Source organism: Mesoplodon mirus (genome assembly GCF_964341445.2).
Source record: "Mesoplodon mirus genome assembly, chromosome: 5".
NCBI lineage: Eukaryota > Metazoa > Chordata > Mammalia > Artiodactyla > Ziphiidae > Mesoplodon > Mesoplodon mirus.
The window spans coordinates 128,429,802-128,448,588 of record NC_138980.1 but is presented as its reverse complement, the minus strand read 5'-3'; the positions used below and the strand labels follow the sequence as shown (position 1 = coordinate 128,448,588).

At 37.0% G+C, this 18,787-nt stretch overlaps 1 protein-coding gene across 8 annotated transcripts in view; it reads right to left on the bottom strand.

Moving 5' to 3' along the window:
• Positions 1-18,787, bottom strand: part of LOC309804012 (survival motor neuron protein-like) — a gene marked incomplete at its 5' end in the record, with an annotated part of 45,730 nt that overhangs the window by 7,885 nt on the left and 19,058 nt on the right. For 4 of the 8 annotated variants that reach the window (XM_082621000.1, XM_082620997.1, XM_082621001.1 and 1 more), the window contains 2 exons: positions 17,015-17,146; positions 18,238-18,315. In XM_082621000.1, the coding sequence (XP_082477126.1) occupies positions 17,015-17,146; positions 18,238-18,315 (210 nt within the window). Of the gene's footprint in view, positions 1-379; positions 5,218-5,450; positions 7,120-17,014; positions 17,147-18,237; positions 18,316-18,787 lie in introns of those variants that run through there. The other 4 variants (XR_014294036.1, XR_014294037.1, XM_082621002.1 and 1 more) reach the window with 4 other exon arrangements.

The window sequence follows — 18,787 nt, the reverse complement described above, 5'->3', positions numbered from 1 at the left end:
AAGTTTAACTTAATTACATATTTATTTTTTTACTGTCAGTAAATGTACACAGCACAAAAGTAGAAAAAATACAAAAAGGTATACTGTGAAGTTTCCCTCACATCCCTGTGTCTTCTAGTCCCTCTTCAGTAGTAACTAGACTATTGCCATGAGATGATAATCAATGCACATACATGCATATATGTAAATGTATATTTATACAAATGGCAGGAAGCATAATACACACAGTTCTGCATCTTCCTTTTTTCATTTAAATATATTTTCCTATCAGATTGCTATACATAACAAACAACAATGTAGTTTAAGAAAAACACACACACAAAAAGAATTAAAAGAATAAACTGAATAATGTTCAAAAACGGATTCAGGGCTTCCCGGTGGCGCAGTGGTTGAGAGTATACCTGCCGATGCAGGGGATGTGGGTTCGTGCCCTGGTCCGGGAAGATCCCACATGCCGCGGAGCGGCTGGGCCCGTGAGCCATGGCTGCTGAGCCTGCACGTCCAGAGCCTGTGCCCCGCAACATGAGAGGCCACAACAGTGAGAAGCCCGCGTACCGCAAAACAAATAAACAAACAAACAAACAAAAAACTGATTCAAACTATTTTAGAACTTTTATTTTATAACATGAATAACAATGGAGAAAGAAATAATTTAAATAAACTATAACAAGTCAATATTCTAATTACGATAAGTGTAAAGGATGAGGGCTTTAGTAACTATTTATTCTTTTGGGGAAGCAATATGACAACACATGATGATCTACAGCACTAACTAGATTATGAGGCCCAATACATGAAACTAATCAACAATTCACAAAAATAATTCTATGGAACTATAGTTAAACAAAAAAAGCCCAAAATAGACCTACTACTGTCATAGAGAAGTATATATATATATATATATATATATATATATATACACACACACATACACACACATCCCAATAACCCCGAATTTGACATATGAACCTTATGTACTTGAGAGATAGAGTGTAATATCATTGTTTAGCACATTTTGTTTTAACCATCACAACAGATTAATCTTTCAGAAATCATCCAACTGAAAATTAATTGTTCCAAAATGAAAAGGTGATGCAATGAATTGTGCCATCCAACCAAGTATTCAAAAAAATGATAAAACGTTTGTTTAAAAATAGGAGGAATAGCTGGTAGTGTACTTGTTTTCCTGTGATAGGTTATAAAACTGGGCACAATTTATGATGCAACTGTTTCCAGGCATTGGGCAACAGAGAGCACAGGGTGAGATTCTTGAGAAAGGGAAACAGGTGAGCTTTGCATTCACCCCCTTTGGCTGGACACAATTTCCAAACTGCAGCATGAAAGGTGGAGCCTGAGTAGAGAGTACTGTTCTTCCTGAGTGGGTGGAAGAAACAGGGATTGTAGTCTAGGCTCTGGAATAAGGCAGATGGAATTTGAGGAGGTAAGGTCTAGAGAGGAGGGACTTAAAGGAGCCCCAGAAATCTGTGTAGGATTCCCAGTTAGGTCCTTGCCCAAATCCTAAATTATGCACGTGTAGGACAAGACACCACAGAGCCTGGCAGAAGCAGTTGCTGGGGGGCTAAGAGCTGGAGAGAGTTCTGAAGTCATACAGAGTTCTACCACTTACTATGTGGTCCAAAGCAAGTCATTTGGGAATAATAGTAACTAACTTGAGAGTGCTATTAAGATTCAATGAGGGACTTCCCTGGTGGCGCAGTGGTTAAGAATCCGCCTGTCAATTCAGGGGACATGGGTTCGATCCCTGACCCGGTAAGATCCCACATGCCACGGGGCGACTGAGTCCATGTGTCACAACTACTGAAGCCTGCACACCTCGAGCCCGTGCTCTGCAACAAGAGAAGCCACTGCAATGAGAAGCCCGCGCACTGCAATGAAGAGTGGCCCCTGCTCTCTGCAACTAGAGAAAGTCCGTGAGCAGCAACAAAGACCCAACACAGCCATAAATAAATAAATAAATTTATTTTTTAAAAAAGATTCAATGAAATAACAATGCCTAGCAACACACAGTAATCATTCAAAAAATATAGCTATTATTACTTGTAAAGGGAAGAAAAATATGATGTGACAGTTTCTAGTTTCCTTTACAATAAAAACCCAACTAACACAGAGCTAAGAGTCTACTGAAACCAAGTTCTATAAAGTAAGATTTTTTAAAATAAATTTTATTTAAATTTTTATTACAAATTTTGCAGTAAAAGTAAAATGAACAATATCCTAGAAGTCAAAATTCTACCTACAGGTAATGGCAAGAGTAGGGAAACTACAAGGTCCAGATTTTACCAAACAACGTACAATGTTCCAGATCAGCAGCTTAGCTGGAAAAAACATGAAGTTTGTACGCAAACAAATTTCAAATCAAATTCCTGCTCCCCTAACAACTGAGTGGTATCAAACAAGGTAGCTATGCTATCTTTTATATATATATATATATATATATAAGATTTTATTTACTCCTAACCAGAAGTATTTATCTAAACACAAAGACTCATTAATATTCAGGTACACTGCTTCACATCTTTCTTCTGCCTAGAAACCAAGTTTTATTTAAAGTGGAATGCAGCTCAACTCTAAATTATATGCCATTTTAAAATATAAAAGGTCAATTTATGTGTCACAATAACTAGTAATGAAAGGATCAGAACTTCGAAGCTCAGAAAATTACTTTCTCCTACAGTATGGAGGTTCCTTAAAAAACTAAAAATAGAGCTACCATATGATCCAGTAATCCCAGTCCTGGGCATATATGTAGAGAAAATTCTAATTTGAAAAGATACATGCACCCCAATGTTCATAGTGACACTATTTACAATAGCCATAACATGGAGGCAACCTAAATGTCTATTGAAAGATGAATGGATAAAGATGTGGTATATACATATACAATGGAATATTACTCAGGAATTAAAAAGAATGAAGTAATGCCATTTGCAGCAACATGGGTGGACCTAGAGATTATCATACTGAGTGAAGTAAGTCAGACAGAGAAAGACAAACATCATATGATATCACTTACATGTGGAATCTAAAAAAATGATACAAATGAACTTATTTACAAAATAGAAATAGACTCACATAGAAAACAAACATGGTTACCAAAAAGGAAAGGGGGAACAGGGATAAGTTTGGAATTTGGGATTAACAGATACACACTATTACATATAAAATAAACAACAAGGACCTACTGTATAGCACTGGGAACTATATTCGATATCTTATAATAACATATAATGGAAAAGAATCTGAAAAAGAATGGGTATACATACATGTATATGTATAACTGAAATCACTTTGCTGTACACCTAAAACACTGTAAATCCAACTACACTTCCATTAAAAAAATTTAAAAAAAAAGAAAGAAAGAAAGAAAAGAAATTAGTTTCTCCAAAAGCTTCTCCAACTATATTACTTGGTGTCTTCAAAATATGTTGCATTATATAATCTCAGGACAATAGCTGAACCCACGAGTAATAATAATTTAAAACAATCCTGTGCAAAAGAGAACATACTGTATGACTGCAGTTCTAAACTAAGTAAAACTAATCTTTATTCACAGAGGTCAGAATGGTGATTGCCAGGATAGGTAAGTGTGGTGAATCACTAGAAAGGGGTACAAAGGAACTTCTGGACTGAGGGAAATGTTCTTTTATCTTGATGTAGTAACAATGGTATACCTTCTCAAAACTGATCAAACTCTTCACTTTAAATCTGTGCATTTTTTTAAAGTTTATTTATTTATTTAATTTTTGGCTGCGTTTGGTCTTCATTGCTGCATGCAGGCTTTTCTCTAGTTGAGGTGAGCAGGGCTACTCTTTATCACAGTGCGCGGGCTTCTCATTGCAGTGTCTTCTCTTGTTGCAGAGCACGGGCTCTAGGCACGCGGGCTTCAGGAGTTGTGGCGCGCGGGTTCTAGAGTGCAGGCTCAGTAGTTGTGGCGCACGGGCTTAGCTGCTCCGCAGCATGTGGGATCTTCCCCGACCAGGGCTTGAACCCATGTCCTCTGCATTGGCAGGCGGATTCTTAACCACTGTGCCACCAGGGAAGTCCCAATCTGTGCATTTTATTGTATATAAATTAACCTCGAAAAAAGTATTTGGAAAAAAAAATGAGAGTGATGTAAAAATGTTCTTGAATCCTCTTGAAAGGCCACAATTCATACACAAAAATGATAAAACACCAAGTATTTTGTGAAATACCTGAATACTGAATGTGTTCTACTGATTGCTGTATATAAACATGGATTTCTGCAGAAGCAGGAGTTGCTTTAGTTAAACTTTCAGAATTTTATTTCTGAATTGAATTCATTGTTTTCCATTCACCAAGAGCTTCAAACAACACATAACTTAAGTTCATAACCATTAACCCTATAGTTTATTTCTGTTAATGGCAACCATACAGACAAGCTAAACTTACAACATGACTCAGATAAAGTAATCTGTGGCTGATCCCTTAATGAAGGTACTCTTCAAATATGGCAAAAATACTCTTCAAATATCACCTTCTACTTCCTATCTTCTGAATATAGGTACAGACCATGGGATTTTCCATCTAGGATTCTTCATAAATAACCACAAGGGCAATTACTACAGTGAAAGCCAGAAAACAAGCTGTTTTGACTTCATTTTCTCTCTTCTTTGACATTCCCTCCAATCTCTGCTCTAAGCCCATTCTAGACTTCAAAAAACCGTGCCAGATACTGTAGACATGATGAAGAATGAGATGTAGTGCTTTGCCTCTAATGACAGAGGAAAGACAGATATATAAACAATAAAGATAATAAACCGTGAGGGCTTCCCTGGTGGCGCAGTGGTTGAGAGTCTGCCTGCCGATGCAGGGGACACGGGTTCGTGCCCTGGTCCGGGAAGATCCCACATGCCGTGGAGCGGCTAGGCCCGTGAGCCATGGACGCTGAGCCTGCGCGTCCGGAGCCTGTGCTCCGCAATGGGAGAAGCCACAACAGTGAGAGGCCCGTGTGCCACAAAACAAAACAAAACAAAACAAAAAAAAGATAATAAACTGTGAAAAGCTATGTAATAGAATAAGCAGAGAACAGATTGAAAGAGAGGAACTTATATGGATGGAGAATGGATAACAATGGTATGACATTTGGGCTAGCCTTAGGCCTTGAAACACACTGCCCTAATGCTTCTAGCTTTTGCATTCTCTGCCTGGAATACTTCAGCCCAGTTCATCCCCTGCCTAGTTTTTCTTTTTTTTCTTTTTTTTTTTTTTTTGCGGTACGCGGGCCTCTCGCTGCTGTGGCCTCTCCCGTTGCGGAGCACAGGCTCCGGACACACAGGCTCAGCGGCCATGGCTCACGGGCCCAGCTGCTCCGCGGCATGTGGGATCTTCCCGGACTGGGGCACGAACCCATGTCCCCTGCATCGGCAGGCGGACTCTCAACCACTGCACCACCAGGGAAGCCCCCCTGCCTAGTTTTTCTATTCATCTCTTTAGACGAACTGAATAACCTAGCTGAAGAACTTCAATTGAATAAAACTGACTTTTAATCAAAGAATGAAATACAGGTAACTACACTTTTAAATGTGAGGATTTATATAATTTAAAAAATATCCCTCCCAGGAATGCAAAGATTTTGAAAAGATGTTTTTCGAAATTTGCTTTTCAAGGCAACATGGAAACATCCACTAAGAATCATAATGTCCACAACCTTTTATTAAATAGTCGCAACACAGAAAGTTACCCTAACGCTATGACAGAATAGAATCGAGTACTACATATAAGAAGATATTTACTAATGTTATTGAGAATGCCAAAAGCTATTGAACTAAAGGAACAGTGGCATAACATACAGGCAAACAAGCTGATAGAAAGAAGATGTAAAAACATTAAAAATGTGATATTAAGTGGGGATATAGTACACACACATGCACAAAATACTGATGACAAACATCAGTATTTGGACCAATATATGGACCAAAAGTGTAAAATAATATGTAAAAAGGGAATACAATAATAGACACATAGATTTTACTAATCTAGTTAAAAATACTGAACACTTTTCTTATGTACTTTTCATACTAAATTTAGTTAAAAATACTGAACACTTTTCTTATGTACTTTTCAAACACACAGAAAATAGAAAAAAATAGTATAATGAACATCCATATGAACACCACTTAGATTCAATAACAGCCATATATGCTTCATGCACACACATATATAGATTTTGCTAAATCATTTAGAAATGTATTACAAACACTGTAACACTTCACTTCTAAATACTTTAGTATGCAAAGTTAAAGACATTCTTCCAGAAACTACAACACCCTTACCACAGCTCAAAAAATTAGCAATAGTTATCTAATATCGTTTAAAATCCAATTTATATTCAAATTTCCTCAACCCCCAAGTCTCTTATAAATAGCTTTTCAAAACCAGGGTCTAATGAGTAATGAAGGATGCCACACTGTATTTGGCTGTTATATCTCAAGTCACTTTTAATCTGGAATAGTTACCCACTCCATGTCATTTTTTCTTTCATGACCCTGACTTTTTGAAGAAAGGAGGCCAGTTACCTTCTACAACATTCCACGTTCTGGACCTGTCTGATCATTTCTTTTGTGGTGTCATTTAACTTGTTGCTCTATCCCCAGTATTTCTGATAAATGGGAAAGTAGATCCTAAAGGTCTGTTTAAATTCCAGTTAAACTTTTTTGACCATAACACTTCATAGGTAATACAGTGTATTTCATACTGCATCTCAAATGAAAAAGCAAGTCTGACTGTCTGATTACAGTGACGCAAAGTTTCATCTCTGATTCTAAGGATCTCTTTATTATAAAGGTATGTTTTCCTTTCAATACAACCAACCAACAAGTATTTGCTGAGATGATACTTTGACATCATAAGAATTCTAGAGGGGATTTAGATCTTTTATGAAATAGTTTTTGCATCAAAATGTCTTTAATATTGTTTTACATTAACTTTTCTACTTTTCAATATTTCAATTTTTAAACATATATTTTCTACAAACTACAAAATTTATTTAAAAAGTAACATTCTCTTTTATAATGATGGTAGACTTACTCCTTAATTGAAATGTGAGCACGTTCTTTCTTTTTGACTTTGTTTGAAACCCTGTAAGGAAAATAAAGGAATTTAGAAGCATAGAACACGGGAGAAAATATTTGCAAATGAAGCAACTGACAAAGGATTAATCTCCAAAATATACAAGCAGCTCATGCAGCTCAATATCAAAAAAACAAACAACCCAATCCAAAAATGGGCAGAAGATCTAAATAGACATTTCTCCAAAGACGATATATAGATTGCCAATAAACACATGAAAGGATGCTCAACATCACTAATCATTAGAGAAATGCAAATCAAAACTACAATGAGGTATCACCTCACACAGGTCAGAATGTCCATCATCAAAAAATCTACAAACAATATATGCTGGAGAGGGTGTGGAGAAAGGGAACCCTCTTGCAGTGTTGGTGGGAATGTAAATTGATACAGCCACTAGGGAGAACAGTATGGAGTTTCCTTAAAGAACTAAAAATAGAACTACCATACAACCCAGCAATCCCACTACTGGGCATATACCCTGAGAAAACCATAATTCAAAAAGAGTCATGTACCACAATGTTCATTGCAGCTCTATTTACAATAGCCAGGACATGGACGCAACCTAAGTGTTCATCGACAGATGAATGGATAAAGAAGATGTGGCACATATATACAGTGTAATATTACTCAGCCATAAAAGGAAACGAAATTGAGTTATTTGTAGTGAGGTGGATGGACTCAGAGTCTGTCATACAAAGTGAAGTAAGTCAGAAAGAGAAAAACAAATACCATATGCTAACACATATATGAGGAATCTAAAAAAAAAGAAAAGAAAAAATGGTTCTGATGAACTTAAGGGCAGGACAGGAATAAAGACGCACACACAGAGAATAGACTTGAAGACATGGGGAGGGGGAAGGGTAAGCTGGGAAAAGTGAGAGAGAAGCATTGACATATATACACTACCAAGTGTAAAACAGCTAGCTAGTGGGAAGCAGCTACATCGCACAGGGAGATCATCTTGGTGCTTTGTGACAACCTAAGGGATAGGGAGGGTGGGAGGGAGATGCAAGACGGAGGGGATATGGGAATATATTATACATATAGCTGATTCACTTTGTTATACAGCAGAAACTAACACAACATTGTAAAGCAATTATACTCCAATAAAGATGTTTAAAAAAAAAAAAAGAACACACATTTTATACAGACGTGAACATTTTGTTTCACATAAGACATTTCATTAATTCTCTTCAACAAAATGTCATCAGAAAATAAGTTTACAGCCTTCAAATGTGCTTTAAAAGTGACTCCAAAGTAAACAATTATTAGGCTGCAATTAAGAAAGTTTTCTTCTTTCACTAAGTCTGAAGATGTTCCTGAGTCAACATATATCTTATTTTCTGTCAAATAAAATATATAATGTGTCATACTCATTTATTAAAATAAAACCATTAAAAACCAGTACTCACTAGACAAAAATATTTTATAACTTAAAAAAAATCAAGACTCAAATATTTACTGTTTTTCCTGGTCATATTTAGCACGAATGTCCTACTCCTCTCTTCTCTCTTCTGGCCTCAATGCCTTCTATCTTTCCCTACATATATACTAGCTTTTGATTTCACTATTACTCTATATCTTTGAGGCCACAAGATATATTAAAGGGGATTTGTTACTAATAAGTACCACAGTTAGAGCCTGTGCTATGTTATTTCAATAACATTACTCTCATTCATCTGCATTCTGCTAGGATTTCTAGAAAAAGAAAAATGTATAGGTTAAGAGCTAGACCCAAATCCTGTCTGGCTGCTCTTATGGGAACAGGTTGGTAATGGAAAAGTTGTCAATCATGTATGCTTCTGTGGAGCAATGGTTAAGAATCGCTACCTGAAGGCAACGCTCTCTAAAACACACATAAGCTATTGGAAAACATGACAATGAACAGTAGCTTCTTCTTTTTAATGGTAAAAATTTCCAAGAGACAAAAATGCAAGATCTAGGAAATGGCAATTTGCTTACACTTCTGAATATGAACATAGGTTTATATGTTAATTTATGCAGATATACAAATAATACTGCAAAAAGTAAAGATCATTTCTCTGGAACAAGTTAATCATAGCTTAGCCCTAAATTTGTGGCAAATATACTGGACAAGGCTGCTTTCCTAGGAACTGCTGCTTGAACTCACAAAAAAACCAGAAACATCTGCATTTTGTTGGTTAGGACCAGAGTTCAAAGTCTGTTGAAAATCTGCTAGGTTTTAATAACAGTACAATCAAGTATGTGAAATATGAATGTTTATGAGTACAGTTAACCAACTTTAATTTTCATCCAGGTCATCCTTCAAATCAAATATACTCTGACACGTTAGAACATTCATATTTTTTAACTGCTGCTAGAGTTATCAAAGAAGAAAGCAATAAGGTATATAACTATTTAAGGCTGTGGTAAAACAAACATTTTCAAGTTGTGCCTGTGGCAATACACATGGAAAGAATTGTGGAAAGGCAGTCAACAGTATCAAAAGCTACTAAAATGTTTAAAAACTAAACTAAACTAAAATGTTTATACTTTTTGACCCAATAATGATACTTCCAGATGTCATAAGGAAACAATCTGCAAGAAGCTTTATATATAAGAATGGTTATCTAATTACCAGAGGAAAAACTTGCTAATGTTCAACATTTAGCAAATGATGAACTTATTCTGAAACAGACTTACTATGAACCAGGCACTATTCCAGATGCTAAAGATCCAAGGTTATAAGAGAGACAAGATCCCTGCTCCCGTGGAGCTCAACACTCTACTGGAAGGAGACAGATAAACAGGTAAAGAAAATCATACCAAGAACGATAAATGCCACACAGAGAATCTAAGTGGGGTGATATAATAGAGAATGAGGGCGGATCACTTCTAGCTTAACCAGGAAGATGAAATTTCAGTTGAGATCTGAGTAACAAGCCAGACAAGTGAAATACAGGGTAACAGCTTTCCAGACTAAAGAATAACGAAGGCCCAGAAGAAGGTATAAATCTGGACATGAGCAAGAAAAGAGGCCAGTGTTGCAGGAGTGTACTGAGTAAGAAGAGTGTGGAGGAACTTCCCTGGTGGTCCAGTGGCTAAGATTCTATGCACCCAATGCCCGGGTTCAATCCCTGGTCGGGGAACTAGATCCTGCATGCATGCTGCAATTAAGAGTCCACATGCCACAACTAAGAAGTCTGCATGGTGCAACTAAAGATCTCGCATGGTGCAACTAAGACCCCATGCAAATAAATAAATAAATATTTGAAAAAAATAAAATAAAATATCACTCTAGCTGCTGTATTCAGAATGGATTTGGCAGGATGGGACATGAAATTTCGTAAGCAAAAAGAATACTTGGAAAAAAAAAAAAAGAATACTTGGGATCTGCTGCAGTAAGGTAAGAGATAATGATGTCTTATCCAGGATATATAAAGAGCTATTACAACTCATCAACAAAAAGACAAACAACCTATTTAAAAAATAGGCAAAGGATGTGAACAGACAGTTCTCCAGAAAAGATATATAAATGGCCAACAAGCACATGAAAAGATGCTCAACATCATTTAGTCATTAGGGAAGTGCAAATCAAAACCATAATAACATATCACTTCATACCCACTAGGATGGCTATAATCAAACAAGGAGACAATAGTAAGTGTTGGTGATGATGTGGAGAAATAGGAACCCTCACACATTACTGGTGGTTATAATAAAATGGTGCAGTCACTTTATTTATTTACTTATTTATTCTTTAAAGACTTTTTCTTTGATGTGTACCATTTTTTTAAAGTCTTTATTGAATTTGTTACAATATTGCTTCTGTTTTATGTTTTGGTTTTTTGGCCGAGAGCCACGTGGGATCTTAGCTCCCTGACCATGGTTCCGCTACAGCGAACTTTTGAGCCAGCAATTCTATGCCTAAATATATACCCAAGAAAACTGAAAACATACGTCCATACAAAATTTTATACACAAATGTTGATAACAGAATTATTCATTGTAGCCAAAAAGATGAGACAACCCAAATGTTCATCAACTGATGAATGGATAAGCACAATGTGGTACATCCATGCAATTAAAAGAAATGGGGACCTGAACGAACATTTGGACAATATATCTCGGTTAAAACAAGAGATGATAGTATCTTGAATGGGTATTAGTGGAGAGAAATCAAAGTGCCTTGATTCAGGATCTGTATGGAAATAGTCAACAGAACTTTCTTACAAACTGGTTATAAAAAGTGAAGGAAAGTGAGGAATCAATCAATGCTAACCCCACATTTGTGGCTTGAGAAACTGCTGTTGCTAGTGCATCAGTGTTACTGCTTACTGAGATGGAGAGGCTGTGGGAATGGAGGTGTATGAAAGAACACTAACAGTTCAGTTTTAGCTATATTTGGTTTGAGATGCACCTAACAGACATCCATGTGGTGAGGGAAAATAGGCAGTTGGATAAACAAGTCTCAAATTCAGAGCTAGACATCTGAGAACGTCCAGTACAGACATGCCATTTTAAGTCCTAAAGCAGATGAGGTCACCTAGTGAGAGTTTATAGTTAGAGAAGAGAAGGGGGCTATTGGTTAGGCATAAGGAATCCCACACAGACATTGGGTAGAGGAGGAAAAGCTGTTAAAGGAGTCTAAAAGGAACAGCTGAGGAAGAAGGTATCAGACTAGTAGATTAAAACGTGTTACTGAAGGCAGGAGAAAAAAGTCTTTCCAAAGTGTAGTCAAATATATTAAAATGCTGCTGAGAGGTTAGAGACATAAAGCAGAGAACTGACCACTGAGTCAGCAATCTGGAGGTAAAATCTCAATACAGGGCTTCCCTGGCGGCACAGTGGTTAAGAATCCACCTGCCAGTGCAGGGGACATGGGTTCGAGCCCTGGTTTGGGAAGATCCCACATGCTGTGGAGCAACTAAGCCCGCACGCCACAACTACTGAAGCCTGCGTGCCTAGAGCCTGTGCTCCGCAACAAGAGAAGCCACCGCAATGGGAAGTCCGCGCACCACAAAGAGTAGCCCCCGCTCACTGCAACTAGAGAAAGCCCACACACATCAACGAAGACCCAACACAGCCAAAAATAAATTCATTAATTAATTAAAAAAAAATCTTTAAAAACAAAAAAATCTCAATACAGTAGGAAAGACAGAAGTCTACCTGACAGGCCTGAAGACAATGTGAGATAAGGAAGTAAAGAGGAAAACTAGAGATAATTTTTTTTTTTTTTTTTTTTTTTTTTTTTGCGGTACGCGGGCCTCTCACTGTTGTGGCCTCTCCCGTTGCGGAGCACAGGCTCCGGACGCGCAGGCTCAGCGGCCATGGCTCACGGGCCCAGCCGCTCCGCGGCATGTGGGACCTTCCCAGACTGGGGCACAAACCCGTGTCCCCTGCATCGGCAGGCGGACTCTCAACCACTGTGCCACCAGGGAAGCCCCTAGAGATAATTTTTTGAAGAAGTCTGTCTATGAAGAGGAGGAGAGAAATGATGTGATCACCAGGGAAGTTAGAAAGAATATAGTTGAAGTAAATGGTCAGTAAATTTAGTGAAATTGGTCACCAACAGAATGACAAGTAAGAAAAGCCAACTTCATTTTTTTGGCTGCATAACGTGGCATGCGGGATGTTAGTTCCCCAACCAGGGATCAAACCTGTGCCCCCTGCAGTGGAAGCACAGAGTCCTAACCACTGGACTGCCAGGGAAATCCTGAACTAAACTCTTACAGAATGTCTTTATATATAGAAAGATGAACATAAAAACAATACATTTCTCATGAGCACTCACATATACCTGAACACAGAGAAAGAGATTTTGATAGGTTATACGGCAAACTAATATCAGTGGTGACCTCTGGAGAAGGGTAGAAACTGGGCCTGGCTTTTGTTTTTTTTTTTAAATTAATTTTTATTGGAGTACAGTTGATTTACAATGTTAAGTTTCTGCTCTAGAGCAAAGTGAATCAGTTATACATATACATATATCCACTCTTTTTTAGATTCTATTCCCATATAGGTCATTACAGAGTACTGAATAAGAATTCCCTGTGCTATATAGTAGGTTCTTATTAGTTATCTGTTTTATATATAGTAGTGTGCATATGTCAATCTCAGTCTCCCAATTTATGGGCATGGCTTTGGTCACCAACAGGATTTTTGTCTCATCTTTAATTTTTGAAAATTTTACAAGGTTTTATGTTTATCACTTGTAATTAACAAATATATATTTTTAAAGGATACAAAACAATGTAAATGGTATGAGGACAAAACTATATTTAAAAAGTCAGTCATGTAAGACTAAAGAGATTTGACAACAAAAGGTAACACGTGGCCCTGGACTGAATTCTAGATTAAAAAAACAACTATCTTTTGTTGTAAAGGACACTCATAAGACAACTGGCAAAATCTGAATAAGGCCAGTAGATAAGATCATAGTATCAGTATTAATCAATTTAAGTTCCTGATTTGATAACTATACGGTGATTATACAAAAGAATGTTCTTGCTTTCAGGAAATACATAGTGTATTTAAATGCTAGGGACATCGTATCTGCAACTGATTCTGAATAGCTTCGGGGGGAAAAATATAGATAGATACAGAGAAAGAGAGAGGAGAGAGAAGGAAAAATGAAATGAATGAGAAACCTAAAGGGGTAAAAAGCTGACATTTGGGGAACCTACACATGGAAATTCTTGTACTATTTCTGCAACTTTTCTGTAAGTCTGAAATTATTAAAACAACAACAACACACTTGTATTCTGGTTTGGTTACCTACCAAAGCTGAACCTTCACATACCATGTGATCCAGCAATTCCACTCCTAGGTATATACCCAAGAGAAATGAAAACGTACATCCTCACAAAAACTTGTACATGAATGTACATAGCAGCATTATTCATTACAGCCAAAAAGGGGAAACAACCCAAATGGATAAAATGTGGTATACACAACAGACCATTATTCGGCAATAAAAAATGAAGTACTGATACATGCTACAACACAGATGGATCTAGAAAAAATTAGGCTGAGTGAAAAAGGATACACACAAAAGAACCCATACAGTAGGTTTCTATTTATTCAAAATGTCCAGAATAGGCAAATCCAAAAGAAGATAGAAAGTAGTTTAGTCATTGCCTACTGCTGGGAGGTTGGGGAAAATGAGGGTATTTGATTTTCTTCTGGGGTTGGGGGGTAGATAATGAAATTATTCTAGAATTAATTGTAGGGACTTCCCTGGCGGTCCAGTGGTTAAGACTCTGTACTTCCAATGCAGGGGGTGCAGGTTCAATCCCTGGTCAGGGAACTAAGATCCCACATGCTGTGCAGTGTGACCAAAAAACAAATAAAATGAAATGAAACGAAATGAAATGAAGTGAAATAAAATAAAATTGATTATAGTGATGGCTACATAATTGTGACTATAATAAAAACTAAAACCACTGACCTGTGCACTTTAAATGGGTGACCTGTATACCATGTAAATTGTACCTTAATAAAGCTTAATTATTAAAAGTATTTAATAGCCCCAAATTGGAAACAAAACCAAATGTCCGTCAACGGTTAAAATGAATAAACAGATTAAGGTATATGTATACAATGGAATGAAATACAGCTACAACCACACACAACAATGTAGATTAATCTCACAAAGTATTGAGCAAAATAAGCCAGCCATAAAGGAGTATATGTGTGATTCTATTCACAAAATTAAAAAATTTGATGACATTACAAGTCAGGAAAAGGGTTACCCTTAGGAAAGGGATTGGTAACGACTAGAAGGGGATAAAAGGAAACTTTAGGATTGTGTTTTTTTTCTTGATATTAGCTCTGATTACACAAATAGGATCACTTTGTGAAAATTCATCCATCTATGGACTTCTAATATGTGTACTCTTCTGCTTGCATATTTCAATAAAAAGTTTACACTAACAACAACCACCAAACAAAGCCATAAACCTTTGCATAATATGAACTTGAAAACAAGGCAAAATATGGTGCATCTGGGTACTAGAACTATGGATGAATTTTGCCCCCTCTATCTTTCCTGTCTAAAAAATTTAAAAATAAACATAACTTATGCCAATACTTTATTTATAATTATTTTTCAAAATACAGTTGGCCTTCTGTATCCACAGATTCCACATCTGCAGATTCAACCAACTGCAGATCAAAAATATTAGAAAAAAGGAATTCCAGAAAGTTCCAAAAAGCAAAACTTTAATTTGCTACATACCAGCAAGTACTTATATATCATTTACATTGTATTAGGTATTATAAGTAATCTAAAGATGATTCAAAGTACACAGGAGGATGGGTGTAGGTTATATGCAAGTAGTATGCCATTTTCTAGAAGGGACATGAGCATCCCTGAATTTTGGTACCTGCAGGGATCCTAGAGCCAATCGCCTGCAGATACCGAGAAACGACTATATTTCATAATTTACAGAAAACATGCAGAGAAATTTGAAGTGCAGAAGGGGGAAGCTTAGAAAGTTATCAGATGACTGGTCTCAAAACACATTACAAACTATTAATTTAGCTTCCCTTATCGTTACGGTCATTAAAAGGGCAACTTCATCATACCGTACAAATATATCAGGGTTATACAACAGCTGAAGAGTAGCTTTAAAGTAAGAATATTGGTGGAGGAATGTACAGATGATATACTTACAAAATTACATCTTCAAGTCAGTTGTTTAATTTCTTCTATATATTAGCTAACTAAAAATTCAAGTATCACATCATAATCTTAGCATGCCATATTAGTTTCATTTTTAAAAAACTTTAAAATTTCCTGCTAAATTACAACAGAACATGTCTGCAACAGATAGATGCATAAAACGAGAAGTTTGGAGCCTCAGTCCCTAAGGTCCAGTTTGGCATTTATCACACCAGATTTTCACTGTGCACAAAAATAACCTATTTTTTTGTCTTTCTTTTCCTTTTTTGGGGTGGGGTGGGGTGGGGGAGTGGGGGGTATTATCCTTCCTTTTTCCATCTCCTACAACCCATTTTATTTCAAATCAAAACAGAAAGACTAATGAGATTGGAAAATAATTTAGAAAAAGTTTCATTAAATTAGAAAATGTACACACTTGTCCCTTGATAGCCATGGCGGTGGGGGGATGAGTTCCAGGATACACCCCCATCCCGCCCTGCCACTGAACACCAAAATCTGCGGATGCTCCAGTCCCTTATATAAAATGGCACAGTACTTGCATGTCACCTACGCACATCCTCTCCTATACTTTAAATCATCTCTAGGTTACTTATAATATCTAATGTTATGTAAATAGTTGTCAGCATGCAGTAAATTCAAGTTTTGCTTTTTTGGAACTTTCTGGAATTTTTTTTCTTCGAACATTCACAGTTGGTTGAATGCTTGGATGCAGAACCCATGGATACAGAGGGCCAACTGTAATAAAAATAACCTAATAATATGAAAGATTTTTAAATGCACTACAACAATACTTAGTGGGGACAATACAAGAGTAATTTTAGCCTCAGATAGCTGTATTGTTTAAAACTATAAGGTACAGACATACCTTGCTTTATTGTACTTTGCAGATACTGTATTCTGCACAAATTGAAGGCTGGGGCAACCCTGTGTTGTCAGATAGTAGCTAGCTTTTCTCAGCAATAAAATATTTTAAAATTAAGGTATGTACACTGCTTTTAAGACATAATGCTATTACATACGTACTAGAATACAGTATAGTGTAAACATAACGTTTATATGTACTAGGAAACCAAAAAATTCATGACTTGCTTAATTGTGACACTCACTTCATTGCAGTGGTCTAGAACTGAACCTGCCTATAGTTTTCGACTCTTAGGATTTACTTAACATAAGAAACCACTTTTTAGTCACAAACAAAACAAAGTCACAAAACCACAAAGTGACTGTCAGGAAAGATGCTGAGTGATCACTTACCATATAGTAACCAGTATGATAACCACTCATGTACCAAGAGATTAACATACTTCCCAAAGCATCAGCATCATCCAGAGAATCTGGACATATAGGAGGTGGTGGCGGAATTATCTGGAAATGGAGAAAGATACACTTTAAAATCAGTAGACAAAAACATAAGGTCTGGAAACCTATTTTACGTACAGAATGCTGGATGTTAGTTGTATCTTTCCCTACATTCCATGTCATCTCCTAGTTAAAATTTTTTTAAAAATCTGGGATTTGGAGAAAGCCAACCAGTAACAACAACAAGAGACCAATAAAATTAAATTGAATAAGAACCAAAAGGTAACAGGTCACATAAAATATTTAAACATTTTGCTTTCATTAGACCTATTTTTCTGTTCCATTATGAAGCTATAGGTAAAAGACCAAGGATAAATACTTCTATAGTTTTCCTCAAAAAACACCCACACAGCGTTTCAAGTAAAAGTTCTGGCTAGAACATCTGCACTGCCCCCACCCCAGTGCAGTCTGCCAAAAAGTGTCTTTGTATTTTGCTTATTGTTGATATCTAAAAGTCTGTCATTAGATATCTGGACAGTCTACGTGATCAGACCATGCTTGGAAGGGTAAAACATTAATCCTAAGGTATGGTGTAATTAAATCCTTTTGGATAGGCACTATCTCCCTTAGAATGAGGTAACTGCTGCCGGGAAGGAAGCATGAATAATATGGGCTATAAGAGCACTGAGTCTGGGTAGCAGAAGGTCATTAAAAACAAAAACCCTGGGACTTCTCCGGTGGTGCAGTGGTTAAGAATCAGCCTGCCAATGCAGGGGACACGGGTTCAAGCCCTGGTGGGGGAAGATCCCAAATGCCGCAGAGCAACTAAGTCTGTGCGCCACAACTACTGCTCCTGCGCTCTAGAGCCCGCGAGCCACAACTACTGAAGCCCGCGCGCCTAGAGCCCGTGCTCTGCAACAAGAGAAGCCACCGCAGTGAGAAACCTGGGCACCTCAATGAAGAATAGCCCCCGCTCACCACAACTAGAGAAAGCCGCACACAGCAACGAAGACCCAACGCAGCCAAAAACAAAACAAAACAAAACAAACAAATCCTGAAGTTTAGTCCGAATTTTTACCCATCAGAACCTGGCTGTGACATTTCCGAACTACCTATGTTCTGCTAAATCCCAAACTGTGTATGAAAGGAAAGTTTAATTTGAATTCTTTTGCACTTACTGGTGGTCCAGAAGGAAATGGAGGCAGCCAGCATGACGGGAAGGGTGGCGGTGGTGGGCCACTGAATTTTAGACCTGGCTGTAAAGAACATTTCAAAGAAAGACCAATTTAACAGTTTCCATATGTAAAGAGCAAAAAAGAATTCAATGTCAAAAGAATCGAAATAATTGCCCAGAATAATATCTATATTATTCATATCAAAAAGGTTAAATAGAATTTCACGTACCAAATGCTGAAGTCATATAGACTCATAAATTTAGATTTTTCTCGTTTCCTTTTATGTAGACATTCAGGCAGTAAAGCCAAAGTAAGAAAAATTTAAAATTACCTAATAAATCAGAGACCGTATACTCAGCAAGACATTTCCATCATAAAAGACCGTATTCTCCTGCAATTTCATTAACTAAATTGCATAAACTATTGGACGTCCTTTCAATTACATATGCTAATTTAGAGCATATATTATAAAAATTAGTGTCTCTCACTTAACAAGAAAAATCAGCCCCCTGAGACCAATGAAGCATGTTTATTATGTATATAAATTAAGAGG